This window comes from Phymastichus coffea, unplaced genomic scaffold, assembly GCF_024137745.1.
Source record: "Phymastichus coffea isolate CEN01 unplaced genomic scaffold, Cenicafe_Pcof_1.1 PCOF00056, whole genome shotgun sequence".
NCBI classification, from domain to species: domain Eukaryota; kingdom Metazoa; phylum Arthropoda; class Insecta; order Hymenoptera; family Eulophidae; genus Phymastichus; species Phymastichus coffea.
In genome coordinates, this window is record NW_026706867.1 from 1,063,283 (window position 1) to 1,081,164 (window position 17,882).

The window sequence follows — 17,882 nt, forward strand, 5'->3', positions numbered from 1 at the left end:
TAATACGTTATCAATACAAAAACTGAAATTTATTTTGTACAAAGATGTGTATTTATTCGCAATTCTTTAAAATATACCTTACATAAAAAACTGAATTACACAAATTTTATGAAAATGATGTACAGTAAATCTAATCATTAATATATCATGCGAATAACGACAATATGAGAAGATTGCTGTATCTCTTTAATTTATTTAAACTGTCATAAGATTATAAACCTTCGATTTTAATAATTTTAGATATGAGGTAAAGTTGACTATACAACAATCTACTCATATTTCACCAAACATTCTCATTTATGCCGTACATATTACATATATTTCTTCATTTATATTAAATTATCATTTTTTAATTATTTTTAATATTTTGTTTTTTTTAATAAACATTATTTGACACTTTTTCAAAAAGTTCTGTTGGTAACGATAGAAAAAGATTCCACTCTGGTTTGAAATTTTTAGCTGTCAGTATCTGATTCCAGCCAGTAACTGAATTTTATTTGTTGATCACCAATGTAAATGGTATATGTGGTGACGTCACTCTCACCTTAGACATAATAAATTATTTTAGTTTTACTTCCAACCTTCACCATAGTATCTCTATGGGCTTGATATTCTATCTTATCTTTCTGAGTAATCCTTAACCGATCCTTTAATTTACGTCTAGAATATAAAACGATTAGTTTGTTATTGTTACATTTTATTTTATAAACATACGAAAGTATTCCAAGTTTGTTATCATTTAAATTCATTGATCAACACCAACTGACTAGAATATTTACATACCCAATATCCAGAACACTAGCAGAAATGCTAGCATCTGCAGTCCAAACAGCAATTTTATCTATTCTTGGCCTAATATTAACTACTGAACCACAAACATCATCAGAATATTCATTGAAACCTTCACCAATCATGCAAAGCAGTATTTCAAGCCAAAAGCGATCCAGGTCACTTGTTCTTTGCTTCCGCTCTAAATTAATAAGCCATCTTCCTCCATTCTTATTGGCGGCATCTTCCCACATAGGTCTGATTCCTTGCTTAAACATGCTGTAATCACATCCTTGCCTTAGTTCTGAAGCTTGTTTGATGTGATTATACAAGCTGAAAAAGATTATAATATTTACTAAAAATATCAACAGACTGTCTACAGAGCTAACACTGTGCGCAAAAAGGGGGGAAAAGGGAGCTTTGCACTTGATAATCTGATAGGTTAATAATGAAAATAAATAATCTTGATAGGTCAATAATCTTGATTAATTAATACACACCACGAGTGGGAAGGAACTGGCCCCGACTGAATATCCAAAAAATTCATACGCAAAAAAGGGTTTTACGTCTGAACTACTTGCCCCCCCAGGCCAACTTAAATATCAATCATACCAATAAATTATGGTAAAGTAAAAATCTGTTAAATATACCTCCAGAAGTCTTCAGCTGTATCAAAGCTTGTAATTTCCCGCTGGCTCTCTTCCCATGACTTAGTCTTGTCTTGCTCGTAGTACCAGAGAGTCCAAGTATTTTGCAATGGATGCTTAATCAGTAACTCAGGTGGATAATCTTCTAAGCCAGGGGCTTCTTGTTCCTTTTTATCAACCTCCTGTAAACAACAATAAAAAAAATGTTATATAATCATATAAACACTGAAAGGACTAGTGGTAGACTTTTTTTATTTATGAAATGTTGACTCAAATAAACATATTTTCGCTAGATTCACATGAATCATAATTATTACTTGATAAATGTCTACAGCCACAGCAGATTCCACAGCTAACATTGTTCTACAGGTTGAAAATAGTAAAAAAAGTGACGAATTGGAGGGCAACGTTAGCCAACAGCAGGCAGATGTTCCAGATTTCTCTCTCTTTTTCAAAAAGTTTCAGACTGTCAAAGCTCCGCAACAATTAATGTTTTTCCACGCGAATTCACGCGATTTCTCAACGACCTATATATTTATTGTTTTCCGTATTCCAAGAATAGTCGAATAGTTAAAACCAGAGGTAGGAGAGAAAAATTCTTTTAACAATACAAAATGGTTATAAGTATGCCCATTTGAAGGCAAGCAGCATGCGCCATGCACTATCCGCCTTATGCCGACTATGCCTGTAGTAATGAGTGGGAGTGAGCGAAATGTATGTATGTAGTGTCTGATACTGCGAGTATTTTACGAAGTCTAAAGCTTATTTTTAGACCAAAGTTTCATCAATGAAATGTAATACAAAAAGATAAGTTGCCTCTTGCTACATTTGGACATGCCTTGTTTTCTCTAAACATAGAAAAATAATCGACTAAGCAAAGGCTAATATGGAGTGGTTTCTACACAATTAATTTATAATAACTTATTCAGAAAATCCCAAATAAATTGATTGGTCATGCTCAAACAATGCTACATGAAACAAATTTTTCAAGTTTAATGCAAATGCTTTAGAAAAGTTAATTATACAAAAAGTAAGCATTGGGAAGACATCATCTATTATTTAGATAAATGCTCTCCCAAAGAAACACAATTAATAGAAAAAAAGGTCATTTTATCACACATATGCTATGGAATGCGAGGAGAGTTTAGCCTAGCCTATCAAAAGACACTGCACCATTAGTATCAGATCAGCCGTATCGAACGAATGAGAGAGAAAGAAAAGGAAAGGGGAAAGGAGAGGGATAGAAATAAAAAAGAAAGAGAGAAAATGAGGGTGGGAGTGAAAACGACTCGAGACAGAGCACACGCGTTTATCCATCGTTAAGATTCGCATTCTGTCGTGAAATGTTACCTCGACTTCCTTATCCTTATCCTTATCCTTATCCTTATCTTCGACATTATTCGCAGCCATTTGAAAATGAGCACAACAATTATCACACAAAAATTACAGGAATGATAAATTTTCAGAAATAAACGACAAAATTGCACAAATTTTCAGCTAAGTGCCGTCAACGTTGGACCCCGCGCACTCGGGACATCTGCCGACTGGTTTTGCCTTTCTAACCACACTTTATATATAGATATAGATTGAACGTTAAGGAGCGTGGACGCACGCATCGGCTCCTCCTTTTTGTCCCTTCTAAGTTTGTTGCACTTTATGAAGAATCCAATGACCGTAAATAAAACCATTTTTATACTGGAAAAGTTCTGGGAAATTTGAAGTTAATTACGGGTTATTTGACAGAAATATTTGTTTTTTATTGTTATTGGTACGTTTTAGCCAAGATTTCAATGGTTTTGAAAATTGAAAGCGATATAATCGACGAAAATATCATGCCACCCTGATAATTCCTAAATACATAAAAATAACTCAATTCCATTATTATAATTAACAACGAAAATTTAAGTTCGGTAAAAGTATATCAATTGACAAACAATCAGTTGATGTAATCATAGGAGGAAAATGTAACCAGGAGAAAAGATTTTTTTGTTATAGAGACAAAATAATGAAATTTTTCTTTTTTACTTGTATTTTTATTAATTTTAAAACAAAACAATAATAAGTATAAAGTCTATTTAGAAACCTATACAATACGAAAATTTAACTGAGATATGTTAAATAATCGCCAAAAATTGTTATAAAAAAATAACCAGATATGATTGTTTCTATTAAAATAAAAACAATATCTTGTAAAAACAATAATAAAACTGATTTTTCTTACCGTGATTCATAAAAACTACAAGAAAAAATTACATTGTTAGAAATTATTTTATATACACCTAAAAGAAAATTAATATCTGGCGAGAACCTGTATCAAAAGATAAATTCGACACCACGGCGACTGGAATTCGTCGCTCTTTTTTCTCTAGGTATCTCGGTGGCAACAAATTTATACTTACCGCGGCTATGCAAAGAAGGTAACAAAATGAAAAGAAAAGCGGTATTGTAGACAGCGAAAGAGCAAAGGGGGGTTGAATTTCAAGCTTACGGAAATAGCCGAAGAGGTCCGAAATCTCGTAAACGCTCGTTGGCATCCCTGCGCGTCGCTAGCAGTGGATGCGGCGGCGGTAGCGGTGATTTTACCCCTATTGCGTTGTTGTTGTTGCTGCCCGTGCGTCTTTTTCATTTGTGGTCGTCAATATATATTTAACATATCTCGACACAACAAGAAAAAAATACAACAGAAAGCCGTCCGTTTATTTGAGGACGTGAAAAAGACGAAGAACCGAGCTTTGCTCGTCAGTATGAACAGACCGGTAATTACTTTTAGCAACTATATTAAGTTTGATTAGTAGAAGCAACGTTTCAAAGTTGGCCGCGCAGAATTTTTCCTCTCTCTTTGTGGCTTTTCCTCTTTAATTGAAGGTTAGTTTTCCCGAAACGTCCTTTCTTGCAAGCGTACTGTTTTGTGTTTTGTTTTGAATATATGACGTTGTTGTCGATTTTCAAGTCAGTTTCGTAAAAAACAATTGCATTGATATTTGACTCGTCGCTGATGTGAAACTAATTCACAGTTCAAGTTCATTATTTTGAAGGTGCAACTATGCATTCGGACTATAAACAAATATGAAGGCTGCCGCGTTTGTAGCTCTTGATTTTTCAGATTAATATCAGTTTCGTAAAAAACAATTGCATTGATATTGGACTCGTCGCTAATGTGAAACCAATTCACAGTTCAAGTTCATTATTTTGAAAGTGCAACTATGCATTGGGACTATAAACAAGTATGGAGGCTGCCGCGTTTGTAGCTCTTTATTTTTCAGATTAATAACAAATAAATGCGATTGCTTTCAAATTTGTACTTCATTCTACATTGTAGATGGTTGAAGAAAATGGAGAAGTCAATAACCCATCGTACGTTAAACAAGAGACCGTCGGCTACGGATACGATACATCTTATCTTCATTATTCAACTGCCACAACAACCCCTACAACACTCAATCAACCTCTACCAGGTCAACCTCCGTTACCACCAATGCCACCACCTCAAGGAACTGTTCCACCACCTCCTGGTGTTTATGGATCTATTCAAGCTCAAGTCACTCCTATGCCTGCTTGGCCACCGGCACCTACGTGGCAGTGGATAACTCCTCAACCCACAGCAATACCTACTCAGTCAGCTGCTGCTGCCGCTGCTGCCGCTGCTGCCGCTGCTGCCTTCCAGAGAGAAATGCCTATGAGGAATAACTTTATTAAACGTGAGAGGTATAACAATCACAGTCGAATGTATCAGCAAAGAGGCAATTTTCATAGAAAAAGCAGAAGGCAACAGCGCTATGAGCAGTCGCAACAGAACCAATACGATCAATCATCATACTATGGTACAACACTGTCAAATCCTCTTGGGATTGACTGGCAAAGAAATAACGAAGCCCTTTTGGGTATGCAGTTACCTATACAAAACCCAATACATATGATGAATACAGCTGCTAATGCTAGAAGGCCTGAAGATTCTGGTGATCCAGATATTAAGGTTTATAATCTCAATCTTGTAATAAAAATTTATGTTATTATTGGATAATCATTCACTGTAAATTTTACAGGAGGAAATAATAATTAAAAAGAATAAACAACGTAAACCAATGTCACAGAGTTACCCAAGCCGTCCTTGGAATCGAGATGATGCAGAAAGAGCGTTAAAAATTGAAAACGAGTACAACAAGACTGTGAAAGCCCAAAGTTTAATAATAAAATTTCCAGATCCCGATTTAAATAAGGATATTGTAAGAGAGTTTCATTCTGGAATACAAAACATTCACTTTCAAAGTCCAAGTGGTCCAAGGTACTGTTTTATACAAATGGCCGAAAATGTTAATATAGACGAGGCCATTAAAGACTTGGAAAAAATTCAATTTGGTAATGGACATTTGAAAGTTGAAAGAAAGTCTTTAAGGGATGAAGATACTCCTACTCCAGAAGAAATTGATCCATATACTCTTTATATAGGAAATTTACCTGAATCTGTCAATGTTAATGAAGTGAAAGGTAAATTTCAAACTGCTGCTAGAGTGGATGTGGGTTATGCTCAGAAAATGCGAAACACTCGGTAAGTATAAAAGAGTTTTGAATTGCTCAATTACATGAATTTATAAAGTCATAATAACTTAAAATTACTTTTAGATATGCTTTTATAAGATATAATAGTGTTGATGAATCTATAGCAGCTTATAAGCAAGCTCATGACTTGATGTGGGATACCAGAAGTATTATTGTTAGATTTAGAAGACAGAGAGGTAATACTTGTTTACCTGGAGAACCAAAATCAAATCCAAAGAAAAGAGATGAAGTTGCAAAAACTACATCTACAACTGATAATACTCGTGATAAAGATAAATCAAATGATGAAGATCATAAGGATCATATTACATCTTCAGAAAACAACCATCTACAATCAAAAAATTTAGAATGCAAAAACACATCAGGAAGGGATATGTCAATTAGTGCAGATGATTCTTCAACAAAGGATTCCAATACTTCTGTAGATAAAAAAGAACAAACAACACAGTTACCTCAAAATTCCACTGCACATAGTAAATCAACACAAGTTACAGTACAAGACGATGATATGCCTCTCATAGCCGAAATCAAGGAAGAACCAATAGATTATGATGAAATGAATGAGATGTCTATAGGCGAAGATGACGATGATGATGATGACGATGAGGGTGACATTTATAGTCATGAAATTGAAGATGATGTTGAAGATAGTGATTATGATGATGATTTAAATAATTTAAAACCTTCTATGGTAGAAAATTCCAGAAAATCTAGTACTGTACAAGATGACATTCCGTCAGATGTAAATATCTTTATATATTTTAATTCGAAAAATACAAATTTAATAATTTTACACTTAATTAATAATTTTATACTTTATAATTGCAGAATCTAGACAAACTGTTTAGTGATTTAAACCACGCCGTTGCTGGTGATATTGGATCGTGATTTATTAATTATTAAGTATCAACGCTATTGCTTTGATAATACCAAATTTTATATAATTTTTTTTCTAGTATAATTTGTAAATAGCTAATGCAGGAGCATTGTAAATGAATGTTCACATTGCATCAATATTGAAAAGTTGACTCGTAATACCGATTAGTGATTTAAACATTCATTCGATTTTTATAGAGTACCTTATGTTTTAATTTTAATGTATACATTTATTATATATACAGCCGCTCTATGACATGATTAACTGTGTACCTCTTGATACTTATGGCTATTAAATTTTTTATTTTATATATTATCTAAAGTCTTCTCAATACTCACAATGCACAAATACTGGAATTTCTTTCAAAAAGTCCAATTCAAATATTTCCCACAACTCTGTAAAAACATGGCCTAACTTCCTTCCTTGACCGCTACTGCCACCTACTTCTCTCATGGCTGTTCGCGCGCGAAAGTTTTAGTATTACGAGCTATTCTCCCTCCAAAGCTGTTGGTCATTTTATGAGAAAAACTCGTTGCACACCGGTACTTGTTGCATCGTCTTCCGCGATTTCGACATTAAAACTATTGACTTTGTCGTGAAAACTGCAGAAAAAAAGGTAAAACATGTTCGAGGCACGTCTAGCACAAAGTGCTATTCTGAAAAAAGTGTTAGAAGCTGTGAAGGACCTGCTGACCGAGGCAACCTTTGAATGCTCGGACTCCGGCATCCAGGTACAAGCCATGGATAATGCTCACGTCTCCTTGGTGTCTTTGACTTTGAGGAGCGACGGATTCGACAAGTACCGCTGTGACAGGAATTTATCGATGGGCATGAATATTGGCACGTGAGTATTTTGTGAGGAGGAGGTTATACATAAGAAAGTCGCGGGTTATGAGATTCTTTGTTAACTAACTTGTAGCAATGATTTTTTCACTTAGAATGACGAAGATTCTAAGGTGTGCTAGCTCGGAGGATACGGTGACCTTAAGGGCTTGGGACAATCCGGATAACATTATCTTCATATTTGAGTCACAGAACAAAGAAAAGCTTGCAGAGTATGAAATGAAACTCATTAATATGGACCAAGAGCACCTTGGTATTCCAGTGAGTACACAAAGATGAAATATATTATAGTGATACAAAATTTAAAAAGAGAAAAACTTGATTACTGATAAAAAAATGTGTTATCTAGGAAACTATGTATTCTTGTGTTGTGAAAATGCCTTCTCAAGAATTCGCCAGAATATGCAGGGATTTAAGCCAATTTGGCGAGGCTATCACAATTGCATGCTCTAAGGAGGGAATCAAATTCTCCGCAGTGGGAGATTATGGAAATGGTAAGATGATTGTTGTATTTTTATTGTGTCACCTACCTTAAGATGAAAGGAAGCGATAATTCGCGACACTTGCAACATTTCCACTGGTTGATCCTTCAAGCTCAAAGGCTACATTGATACTGAGTGGTTCCTGAATTCTTTTGAAAGTTAGATGGCGTATTTCTGTGAATATAAAAAAAAATATTGAACACACACATACAAGGCCAAGCTCAGGTCTGATAGATGCTTGACCTTGACAACTATGTTGTTTTGAATTTAGCATTTTCTTACACTGGCAATAGTTTTCATAATACCTTAGCTTAGAAATTCTATTTTCTTCAAATGTTATTCATCATCATGCAATCATTTTGTTTCTTATTATTCAAAATTATTTGGCAGTTTCCACATTTTATAATTCAATATTATTTTATTATACTACTATTATAAAGTACATATACTATTTTATAATTCAATATTAACTGAAACTCATATCACATTATAATTTTGTATAACTTTCTTGTGTAATTATTTTGTTTCTTAAGTTGTTCTTTTGTTTAAGTTTCATTGTAAAAGAAAAACTTAATGAACTGGATAAAATACTTTATATTTATCATAATTTTGATTTATAATTTTAATTTTCTTATAGCTAATGTCAAGCTTGCCCAAACTGCAGAATCAGAAAAGGAAGATGAAGCAGTCAGTATTGACATGCAAGAACCTGTTAAATTAACTTTTGCATGCCGTTACTTGAATTCTTTCGTTAAGGCTACACCACTTTGTGCCCAAGTAAAGCTGTCAATGTCTGCTGATGTACCTTTGGTTTGTGAGTATGCAATTGGAGAAATTGGTCACATCAGATATTACCTTGCACCTAAGATTGATGATGAAGAGGAAAACTAGAACTGTGAATGTTTAGTTGTAATTTTTTATTTTACATTGTCAAATTCAATCTCGCCTTTCTTTTTTTGTTTTATTTATTCATCAGAACAAAAGACAAAATCTGTACTTTCATGTAAATTACTGATTTGAAAAGTGTATTGATATAGCCTACTCAGTGAGTCACAATTTTTAATTATGTAAAGGTTAGTTATAAAAATGAGAACACATTTATAAGTAATTTGAAGATAGTATATTGAAATTTTACATTTAAAAGTCATTTGGCTTGTCACAGTATTAGCGCAATACAGAATTGACACTAACTTTGTAGTAGGATGATAAAATTACGGTTATTTAGTTGAAACGATGTACATTCTCACTTCAAGATTGACTGTGACTGTATAATTATTTTACCTTTTTTTATAGTGTCGTCTTTGTAATGTATAAGAACTCAATATATATATTTTCAAAATTTTTTGATAAATTTGGAATGTACTTCATTTTATATCCTAGCCTAATTGAAAGTTGAAAAGTTTAATATAGAATAATAATCGCCACGTATCTGGACTTATGTTTCTAAAATGTATAAGCTACTTTAATATAAAAATACATAATTAACTTACGAACTACGGGAATAAGTGGGCTATCACGGATGGAATAGCCTAGAAGTATACAATTGAATCTTACATAGGTATTTGGATCTCGAATAATTGCTAAGAAATTTTTTGTTGTTTCATTGAATGAGTGTTAAATTTTTAAATTATTTTACACGCAAATATTTACGCAGAGACTTATAGGTACTTTAAAATCACTCGTCTTTGTTCTTTTATCACACTCATACTCAATTTACGTTTCTATTCGAGATAAATAAATTTTTTGGTATTACGTTCATCGAAGAATTTTGTATGTAGCAATGATGAAATGAAATACTTTGGCAATATTTATCAGACTCCTTAATTTTAAAGCCTCGGTATCGTGGTGCGAAGGAAAATAATCTGTAACTCAAAGTTTTAAAAATACTCGTGTAACGTATACCTAATCGCAATTTAAATAAATCACACTTAAGAAAGGCAAACAAAACAAGAAACAATATTTTTATATTAAATATCTTTTCCAAAAAACAAATATACACTTGAAGGTAAAATAACATCAATACCTTGGCTCGATAAAAGCTTACAAATTTGATTCTATTTGAAAGCGTCAGACCAGCTTCCTCTTTATACAAACTCGCTTCTCTTTTTGATAATCGCCGCATACTCGATGATTTTTTCCCATCGTTTTTAAAAAGAAAAATATACTTCAGTTTTTATTTATTTGTTTGTTTCACCATGGAGGGTTAGCGTTGTCTAAGCATTCTTGTTTCCGTTGCTGCCGTACAGACTTGGATGTACAAATTTGTCATGTAATGTTCTCAAGTGCCTTAGAAGATTACTTTTCACATTGAAGCCTTTCTTGCAGTAGGAACAGAGAAACGGCCGCTCACCCGTGTGTGTCCTTTGATGTATCACCATTGACGCATGACTTGGAAAAACTTTCTGACAGATGTTACACAATTTCTGATGACTGTGTACTCGCTTGGGTTTCGGTGGTGCTGAATTATTCATCAGGGCTAGCTGCTCTTCTGTATGCTCCGTCTGTATGTGGCGGACCCATTCTTGAGGCGTTGGATATGTATTCCCACACAGGTCGCATTTTAAGGGTGGAAAATCTTTGCCATCGTCATCGCTATCGCCCTTTAAATTGAAATGTAGCCATTTAGATCTTGTACTTGTTTAAATTGCGTAAAATAGTTAAATTCAATCAAAAGTTTGTAACTGTAACTTGTTATTATTACAAACAAAAGTCAGATAAAATATTCTCTTCAATTTCACGACTAACAACTGTTAGATAAGCTCAATAGCTTAAAGCGTCTGTTTTTCGAAAATATAATCTTGATAAATCTTTACATTTGATTCTCGAAATTGTACTCCCAATAAAAAAATTATGCTTTTCATAATTAATTGTACCTTTCTTTTCCTTCTTCTGTTTTCCGTCATATCTGCATGTGTAAATTCTATGTGACGAACCCAATCAGAAGGTCGATTGAATGTTTGACTGCACATGTCGCATGTGAGAGGCGTATACTCTTCCTCTTCCATATCGCCATCCTCATCTGCACTATGTACTATTTCCTGCAAAATTCCGCAAATTTACATAAGTTAAAACTGAAATAACGATGTCAGAGTGGTTTATTATTCAAAAGCATACAGGTTTGATGTCCATTTCGTGATCTATAGTCAATGACTCAGATGGATCGATTGTCTCCTCCCAATTGATTGGTTCCTCTTTCACTAACATCTCCAAATTCAATTCAGCCTGTAAATCCAAAAGATAAAATAAATAAAAACTCTAGCAAAAACAAAGAACATAATTATACCGTTAAACTCACACTTTCGCCAACGTCGCTTTTAGACTTATTGGACTCGGTATCACTACTTTTTCGCTTCCTGTTCGCCTCAAGAGTCTCATTATTTTTCACTTGCTGATCACAAGTCTTTGCCTCATCGACAATCTTTTCACCATCTACTATTTCGATGACCTTATCCTGCACTCCTTTTTCAACGATCTTCTTCTCGTACTTCTTGAGTGGCGCCTGTTGCATAGCATTCTGCACACTCGAGGTAGGCTCTTGATTTTGTTGCTGCTCGGCGATGGTGCTTGGCTGCACGAGCTTGATTTTTTGAATTTGATGGCCAGCCACGGGTATTTGCTCACGTTTATCGCGCACGATTTTTTGATTGTTCGACTGGATATTCTCCTTCTTGCTGCCTGAATTTGAACGCCACAGACCGCGCACACGAAGAATGTCACCAGCTTTTAGTACACCCTCGAGCTGGTCATTAGTCACCGTTGTCTCGCCGCTATACATGTATTGAATAAGAATCTTGAGGGTTCGGTAGCCAATTTCTGTTGGAAGGACCTGTAAATATTACTTTGTTTACTTCTGTCACACATCCCGTATTCTTACATTTAAACAACAATTATAATAAAATTTATGTAAACAACTTAATGATAAAAATTAAAACAATCTAAAATTTATAAAATAACCCTAGAATGTCAAAAATACTGTGTTTGGATATTAATTATTTTTGCTGCAGAAAGTATTCAAAGGGTTTTCAAAGAGATAATTGTTTTAAGCAAAAAAAAAATATTTGAAACAGCTAAATCAAGAGGTATTTTGATAAATCTTTTGAAAATAAATCCTGAATATAATTTTATAACTATTGAAAACTTACGACGATGATGGGAGCATTCGTGTTAGCGCCGAAATGGCAAGTCTGGAAAATGTGGCTAAGGTAGGATGAGCAGGCAGCCAAAACAAATCGATGTGCTGCCACATGCCGCCCACAGGACGTCGCCAACAAGACATCGGCGAACGACTCCGAGTGCAACAGCGTCGCCACCGAGCTATGCAGGTGGGCACCGTAGCTATGCCATTTCAACTGGAAGTTCTCCGATGCTGGAATACCTATCTTTTCCGTCACGATGTCTGCAAAACAATCACCAATGAATTAACAACTTCCAAAATAAAAAAAAATGTTTTTCTCTTATTAGTCGGCTATTGAATTGTACGTTAACGCGTTTAACAGCGAATTTTCAAAAAGCTTTCATTCGCAAAGAGCCACAATTATGAAAGAAAACGATTACGACAAATAATAAAAAAAGGAGACAATAAACAGTCTATCATGTGAATCTGAGAATTTTTAGTCGGCGAATACATTCCAAACATTTATCTCCGACCGTGAAGAGAAAGAGAGGTAGAATTACAAATACACGCATATACAGATGTAAATAAATACGCATGAATGATCAGTGAGTCGACAAAAGGTCAGCGTTTATTTTACAAGGCACGCATGTGCGTTATTTTATTTTTATCTTTTTAGTGCACGACCAACACCTGATTTTATCAATCATTTACTCATAATTCAAAACAATCTACATAGGTGCTTATTTATTATATTAGTAATGAAATTGTTCTCTTCTCTTCTATCTTATCATTTATCAACAATTTATTAAATAATTAATATTTCTTACTCTCAGTCGAACGTGCCATTAGGACAGAAATCTCTAAAGTGCTCAGTATCGTGAATCAAACAAGATCGATATACTTGAACAATAATTATCGCGTGAATGATGGCTCATTACTTATTTTAGAAAAAAGAATGAAAAAAGTGTTTGCAAGAAACAAAATTACTTGCTGTCTATTATTCATCAAAAAAACTAAATAATTAATGTTTCGCAATTTCAATCGAAACTGACGTTTGGACAGAAAGCTATGAAGATTTCAGTATCGCGAATCAAGCAAAATCGATATGCTTGAAAAATTATCGCATGAATCATCGCTCATTACATATTCCAGAAAACAAAGTGAAAAAAGTGTAAGAGACAGTCGCATAAGGGGGAGGAGAAAAAAAATGACGAAATATCGAACAGATCAATAGCAACGAAAGAAGAGGGAGTCGAGTCGAGTCGTCGCTTGGCACATCCCCTCGCAACTATACCAGCAGACTCCCTAATACGATTAGCTGCGGAAAAGGATCAAACGTAAACACCAAGCATATATATCTCTGTCGGCGAAAATTTCGCGCGCGCGGGAGAGCTATGCGATCGATCTCGCCTCTTTATTTCTCTCTCTCTCTCTCTCTCTCTCTCTCTCTCTCTCTCTCTCTCTCTCTCTCTCTCTCATCCTTCTCGTCAATAGATTATTTTGTAAAATAAAACCGAGGGTTCCTTTTAATAATCTCTTGTATTGTCACCGATTAAATTTCACGGTAGAGACCTAAAACTTCCTTTTTTCTCTGTTTCTTTTGAAGAAAATTAGGATTGATGTGCATGCGTAGTGAATGATCGTGCTTTTATAAATATGGGGGAAGTATATTTCTCGCTCTCTGTCTTTTGGGGGAGATTGCTACTGCTGGTGCTGCTTACCGCACGCTCGACGCGACGGGCAAGTTAGATCAATAAAAATCGATAACGGCGCATTGGCGACGCTCATTGTTCGTCAATAGATACGTTCGTTTTTCGAGCTATCTCTATATTCGCTATATCCGTTGTAGGGCTTTAAAACGAATGCAACAAATATTCGCGTTAAAGAGAAAGATCAATGCAACAAAATTAGTTATTTATAAAATTTTTTGTGTTGATTAATAACTGTAACGAAAATTCGGCATTATTTGTTACCTGAAAACATGCTTATTCAATATCATATATCTGTCAACAGTCGATATTCATCAAAGTATCTTATTATTTTCACTAAACATTCACAGCGCATTCCTCGTATGTAATTTCATCTCATAGCCAAACGTCAATTTTCTGAACAGGCTCCCCGAAATTATCGCACACAAAACGTTGGATACAGAAAAAACCCTTACAGATACATAAACAATTCTTGCGTACGTAGCAGCACGTCTCGCTCATGCTCCCAATAAACAAAAAGATCAGCCACCCTCCAGTGCTAGGAGGCCACAACCCCTGCGCGAACTTTTAAGGTTAAGCTCTCCCTTGTCTGACGGCGCCTTTCTCAATCTAATTTACAAATATCGAACGAATGATTAGAGTGTGAAGCTATAACTGAGGTGGGAGGGAAAAAACAGAATTCAAATTCGCCCTCCTCTTGTGAAAGCCTCCCTCCTATGCTGTTTTGCCTCACCCTCTCTACATGCAAGTTGATCGATAAACTGATAATAACGTGTTTCAGTATACGGTAGCGCGCTTTATATCGAACGAATGTGATAAAAACGAGAGATTCGCAAACAAAAAGAAAGAGCCGGCATAGAGTCATAGGTTATGATAATCTTCATCAACAAAAGTTTGCAGCAACTCACCCGACGACATTGTTTTCTTGGCAGATCACCTACGCGCGCGCACACAAACACAGAATCGCGTCTATATCACTTGGAAGCTTACAGCACTGTCACACAGTCACGCGCACTACGCACACCGTGTATCTATGTATATGCACAAACTGATTTTCACGAGAGAGCGTCGTCGATCGCGTGCGTCGCGCGCGCGTCCCGTCGGTGTTTTGAAAGGCGCGAGTGAGTGAGAGCACATCGAACGCCGCCGCTCTGGTACTGCTGCGACGAGTAGGGGCCTAAAAATCGATATTTCGGTCTTTGCTCCATGCGCCCCGTCCGTCCTTTTCACTGCTCACTCGCTCCCCTCCTATCTTCCTCTCTCTCTCTCTCTCTCTCTCTCTCTCTCTCTCTCTCTCTCTCTCTCTCTCTCTCTCTCTCACTTTTGCACGCGCGAGTATGTATTGGTTATCCCAGGTGGATATACACACGTATACATGTAGCATGCGTTAGCTTTCGTTTTTTTTTCTCGATCGCTCGCGGGGCGCAGCTGAGCGCGAGTCGTACTACTGATTTTTCTCTCCGTCTAAACTAAACAATCGTTGCCTCTTTTTGGAGACATTTGCTTTTCGTCGTCAAACGTGATTGTAGCATTAAACCGGCACCGTTCGTATATGTACGTGCACGAACACGAGAAAGCCCCCGACGACGACGACGACGTTCGCATCGATTTTCTCCGGCTACCAATCGCACGCATCCATTTATCGCATCGATCGTTACCCGACGAGCTGATTTCAGCAGCTCCCTCTCTCAACTCGCTTTTTTACTTCTATCCCTGTCTTTCTCTCTCTCTCTCTCTCACACACATTCTCTCTCTCTGCCTCTCTCGCACGCGCGCGTGCGATTTATCACCGAGTCAACGCAGAGAAGGGATGTTAACTGGAATTTTCATTGTTTGAAATTTTCATTGAATTTTCGCGCGCACTTCCGGTTATTAATCACTCGCATGTGATTACGAGTGATTAATTAATTATTTAATCGTCTCGATCGATCATCGATATAGATAAAAGGTACGTTGGTGCGTGGATAGTCGCAAGACGTTGATGAGAAATTGCGAGAAAGAGACAGTGGGGGTACAGCGACATAGGTACGCAACAAGCGCAAGCGCGATATCTACTCCTTATGCGCAAAAAAAACTCGACGACGAGAGAGGCCGGTAAAGATTTTCGGGTGCGAAAGAACGAGGAGGGCTGGCTGCCCTATCCTATCCCTTCCGTTCGTGTGCGAATATACGCGCGCCAATAAAAGGGAAAGGGATGTATACATGACGCATCCATGCGATTTTTTTTCTTCTTTTTTGTTGTCCGCTCCCTGCCGGGATATGTATGTATCGGAGAGATTATCTCTAGGCGATGACGAATTTATCGAGTGCTTTGCGGTCGCTTTATCCAAGAGGGATGTTCCAGAGCTTCTGAGATTAGGATGAGCTTTCTGGAGTTTTCTCGCGGATGATGCAGTTGCGAAGGGAAGGATATTGATTCGAGCGCAAAGTGTACGTTGATAAGAAAGCTTTGCAACACGATGTCGTCTTTCACTAATTCATGATAATCTTCTGATAATTTATATTTCACGTGTAAGCTTTGCTAGATCGTATGTACATTATGTTTATTATTCGCGCTGATGATTATATATGTAGATATGAAGGCATTCATTGAATTATCGAAATAGATATTTTTTGCTTGACTCTTATAAGTTTTATTTACATTGCTTAATGAATTGAATAACGATGCATATTGATTGAAAAATAACCTAATTGTTAATACTTATTTTAGGTATTTGTGTGTATTATTCCAAAATGCTGCGTGAAATTTAGTCGATTATTTAATTAATTTGCGTTCGGAAAGAGCTCGACCCAGCTCTTCAATGCCAAGTGAATAAATCCTCAAAGCAATGAAAATCGGGGCCGCGCACAAAGGAGAATCGTCGATCGAGCAATCGAACGGATCAATCGCGACCGACGAAAGAAGCGAAGGAATACTTGTAAGCGCGAGTATGTAGCGTGACGCGCGTACTTATATCCTTCGAAGGTTTCCGCGGCGGCGAGTGCAGCGCTGCCGCATTGCGTCGGCGACCTGATTCCATCGCTGGAAGCCAGGGCCCCGATAAGTCTGCACACGCCCAGCCAGCGGCGAGTCGTTAAATAATCAATCCCCCCCGCGCGCGCGCCCACGGCTAGCCGTTTCTCTGCGCGGGAGATCGACCGCTCACGACGAATCCACCCCCGCGAGCGTACGCTGCGGCGCGCGCGCGGCTCTTCTTTACGCGTGCGTTTGCGACTGCCATCCCCCCGGCTGTGCTGTACGTTGGCAGGGCGACAATGAAGCGGACTGACCTGGCGGGACGAATCGGATGATACTTGCGACTGCAAAACTGGATTTGCAGGCAATCATGTTGCGCCATTGTTCATTTCGAAACATTGCTTGCCTTCAATTACCACCCGCAGAGTTTCTTTTTGTTATGATCGTGTTTTTTTTTCTTTCTTTTTAATGTGAAGTCTTGTAATCATTTTTGAAAACTTTCCACGATTTTTAATGTGATTTGCTTCATCACAGGTGACAAGCGTCTTCAGTCAAAAACTGAAACCAATAATACTTGATTTAAAAAAAATTGAATCTTAAAAATTGCTTAAATCGTAATGTTAATGACGTCGTTCATTAATTAAAATTGTAGAGTGTCGTCATACGGACAATTGTCTTCATTTTTTTATACATTTTATAATATTCATGCGGCCAAAGTGACAAGCAAGATTTAACAAATAGTTACAAGTAGGAAAATCCAAGTTTTATAAGAATGATGAAAATTATTGAAATCTTAACGTACTTCACGGACATAATGGTACGTTGTAAAGAATTATCATTTCATTGATTAACACTGGAATGTACCTTTGCGTAATATAAATGACTATATTTATCAAGAGATAAATGCAACATTATATATTGATTGAATT

At 36.3% G+C, this 17,882-nt stretch overlaps 4 protein-coding genes across 10 annotated transcripts; 2 read left to right on the plus strand and 2 right to left on the minus strand.

Moving 5' to 3' along the window:
- Positions 1-131: 131 nt before the first annotated feature.
- LOC131666050 (eukaryotic translation initiation factor 4E-1A) lies at positions 132-8,349 on the minus strand. 3 transcript variants are annotated; one of them, XM_058938391.1, is made up of 4 exons: positions 2,766-2,942; positions 1,419-1,597; positions 784-1,101; positions 132-660 (listed from the first exon to the last, which is right to left on the minus strand). In XM_058938391.1, the coding sequence occupies exons 1-4, from the start codon at positions 2,823-2,825 to the stop codon at positions 546-548; spliced, it is 672 nt and encodes a 223-aa protein (XP_058794374.1). In that variant the 5' UTR covers positions 2,826-2,942; the 3' UTR covers positions 132-545. The 3 variants fall into 3 exon arrangements, with proteins under 3 accessions (XP_058794374.1, XP_058794376.1, XP_058794375.1); XM_058938393.1 differs by lacking the exon at positions 2,766-2,942 and adding an exon at positions 1,733-2,026 and having other exon boundaries at positions 134-660; XM_058938392.1 differs by lacking the exon at positions 2,766-2,942 and adding an exon at positions 8,223-8,349 and having other exon boundaries at positions 147-660.
- On the plus strand, positions 4,029-7,128 carry LOC131666047 (uncharacterized). 3 transcript variants are annotated; one of them, XM_058938383.1, is made up of 5 exons: positions 4,029-4,171; positions 4,735-5,388; positions 5,459-5,961; positions 6,036-6,714; positions 6,801-7,128. In XM_058938383.1, the coding sequence occupies exons 1-5, from the start codon at positions 4,160-4,162 to the stop codon at positions 6,858-6,860; spliced, it is 1,908 nt and encodes a 635-aa protein (XP_058794366.1). In that variant the 5' UTR covers positions 4,029-4,159; the 3' UTR covers positions 6,861-7,128. The 3 variants fall into 3 exon arrangements, with proteins under 3 accessions (XP_058794366.1, XP_058794367.1, XP_058794365.1); XM_058938384.1 differs by lacking the exon at positions 4,029-4,171 and adding an exon at positions 4,221-4,280; XM_058938382.1 differs by lacking the exon at positions 4,029-4,171 and adding an exon at positions 4,352-4,639.
- On the plus strand, positions 7,467-9,485 carry LOC131666052 (proliferating cell nuclear antigen). The gene is made up of 4 exons (XM_058938394.1): positions 7,467-7,693; positions 7,788-7,953; positions 8,042-8,186; positions 8,812-9,485. The coding sequence occupies exons 1-4, from the start codon at positions 7,473-7,475 to the stop codon at positions 9,063-9,065; spliced, it is 786 nt and encodes a 261-aa protein (XP_058794377.1). The 5' UTR covers positions 7,467-7,472; the 3' UTR covers positions 9,066-9,485.
- Positions 9,486-9,688: 203 nt separating this feature from the next.
- LOC131666048 (zinc finger and BTB domain-containing protein 14) lies at positions 9,689-15,176 on the minus strand. Of its 3 annotated transcripts, none has more exons than XM_058938386.1 (6): positions 14,906-15,176; positions 12,317-12,570; positions 11,470-12,000; positions 11,289-11,396; positions 11,048-11,212; positions 9,689-10,774 (listed from the first exon to the last, which is right to left on the minus strand). In XM_058938386.1, the coding sequence occupies exons 1-6, from the start codon at positions 14,913-14,915 to the stop codon at positions 10,388-10,390; spliced, it is 1,455 nt and encodes a 484-aa protein (XP_058794369.1). In that variant the 5' UTR covers positions 14,916-15,176; the 3' UTR covers positions 9,689-10,387. The 3 variants fall into 3 exon arrangements, with proteins under 3 accessions (XP_058794369.1, XP_058794368.1, XP_058794370.1); XM_058938385.1 differs by lacking the exon at positions 14,906-15,176 and adding an exon at positions 14,453-14,568; XM_058938387.1 differs by lacking the exon at positions 14,906-15,176 and adding an exon at positions 14,262-14,395.
- Between the last annotated feature and the right edge of the window lie 2,706 nt (positions 15,177-17,882).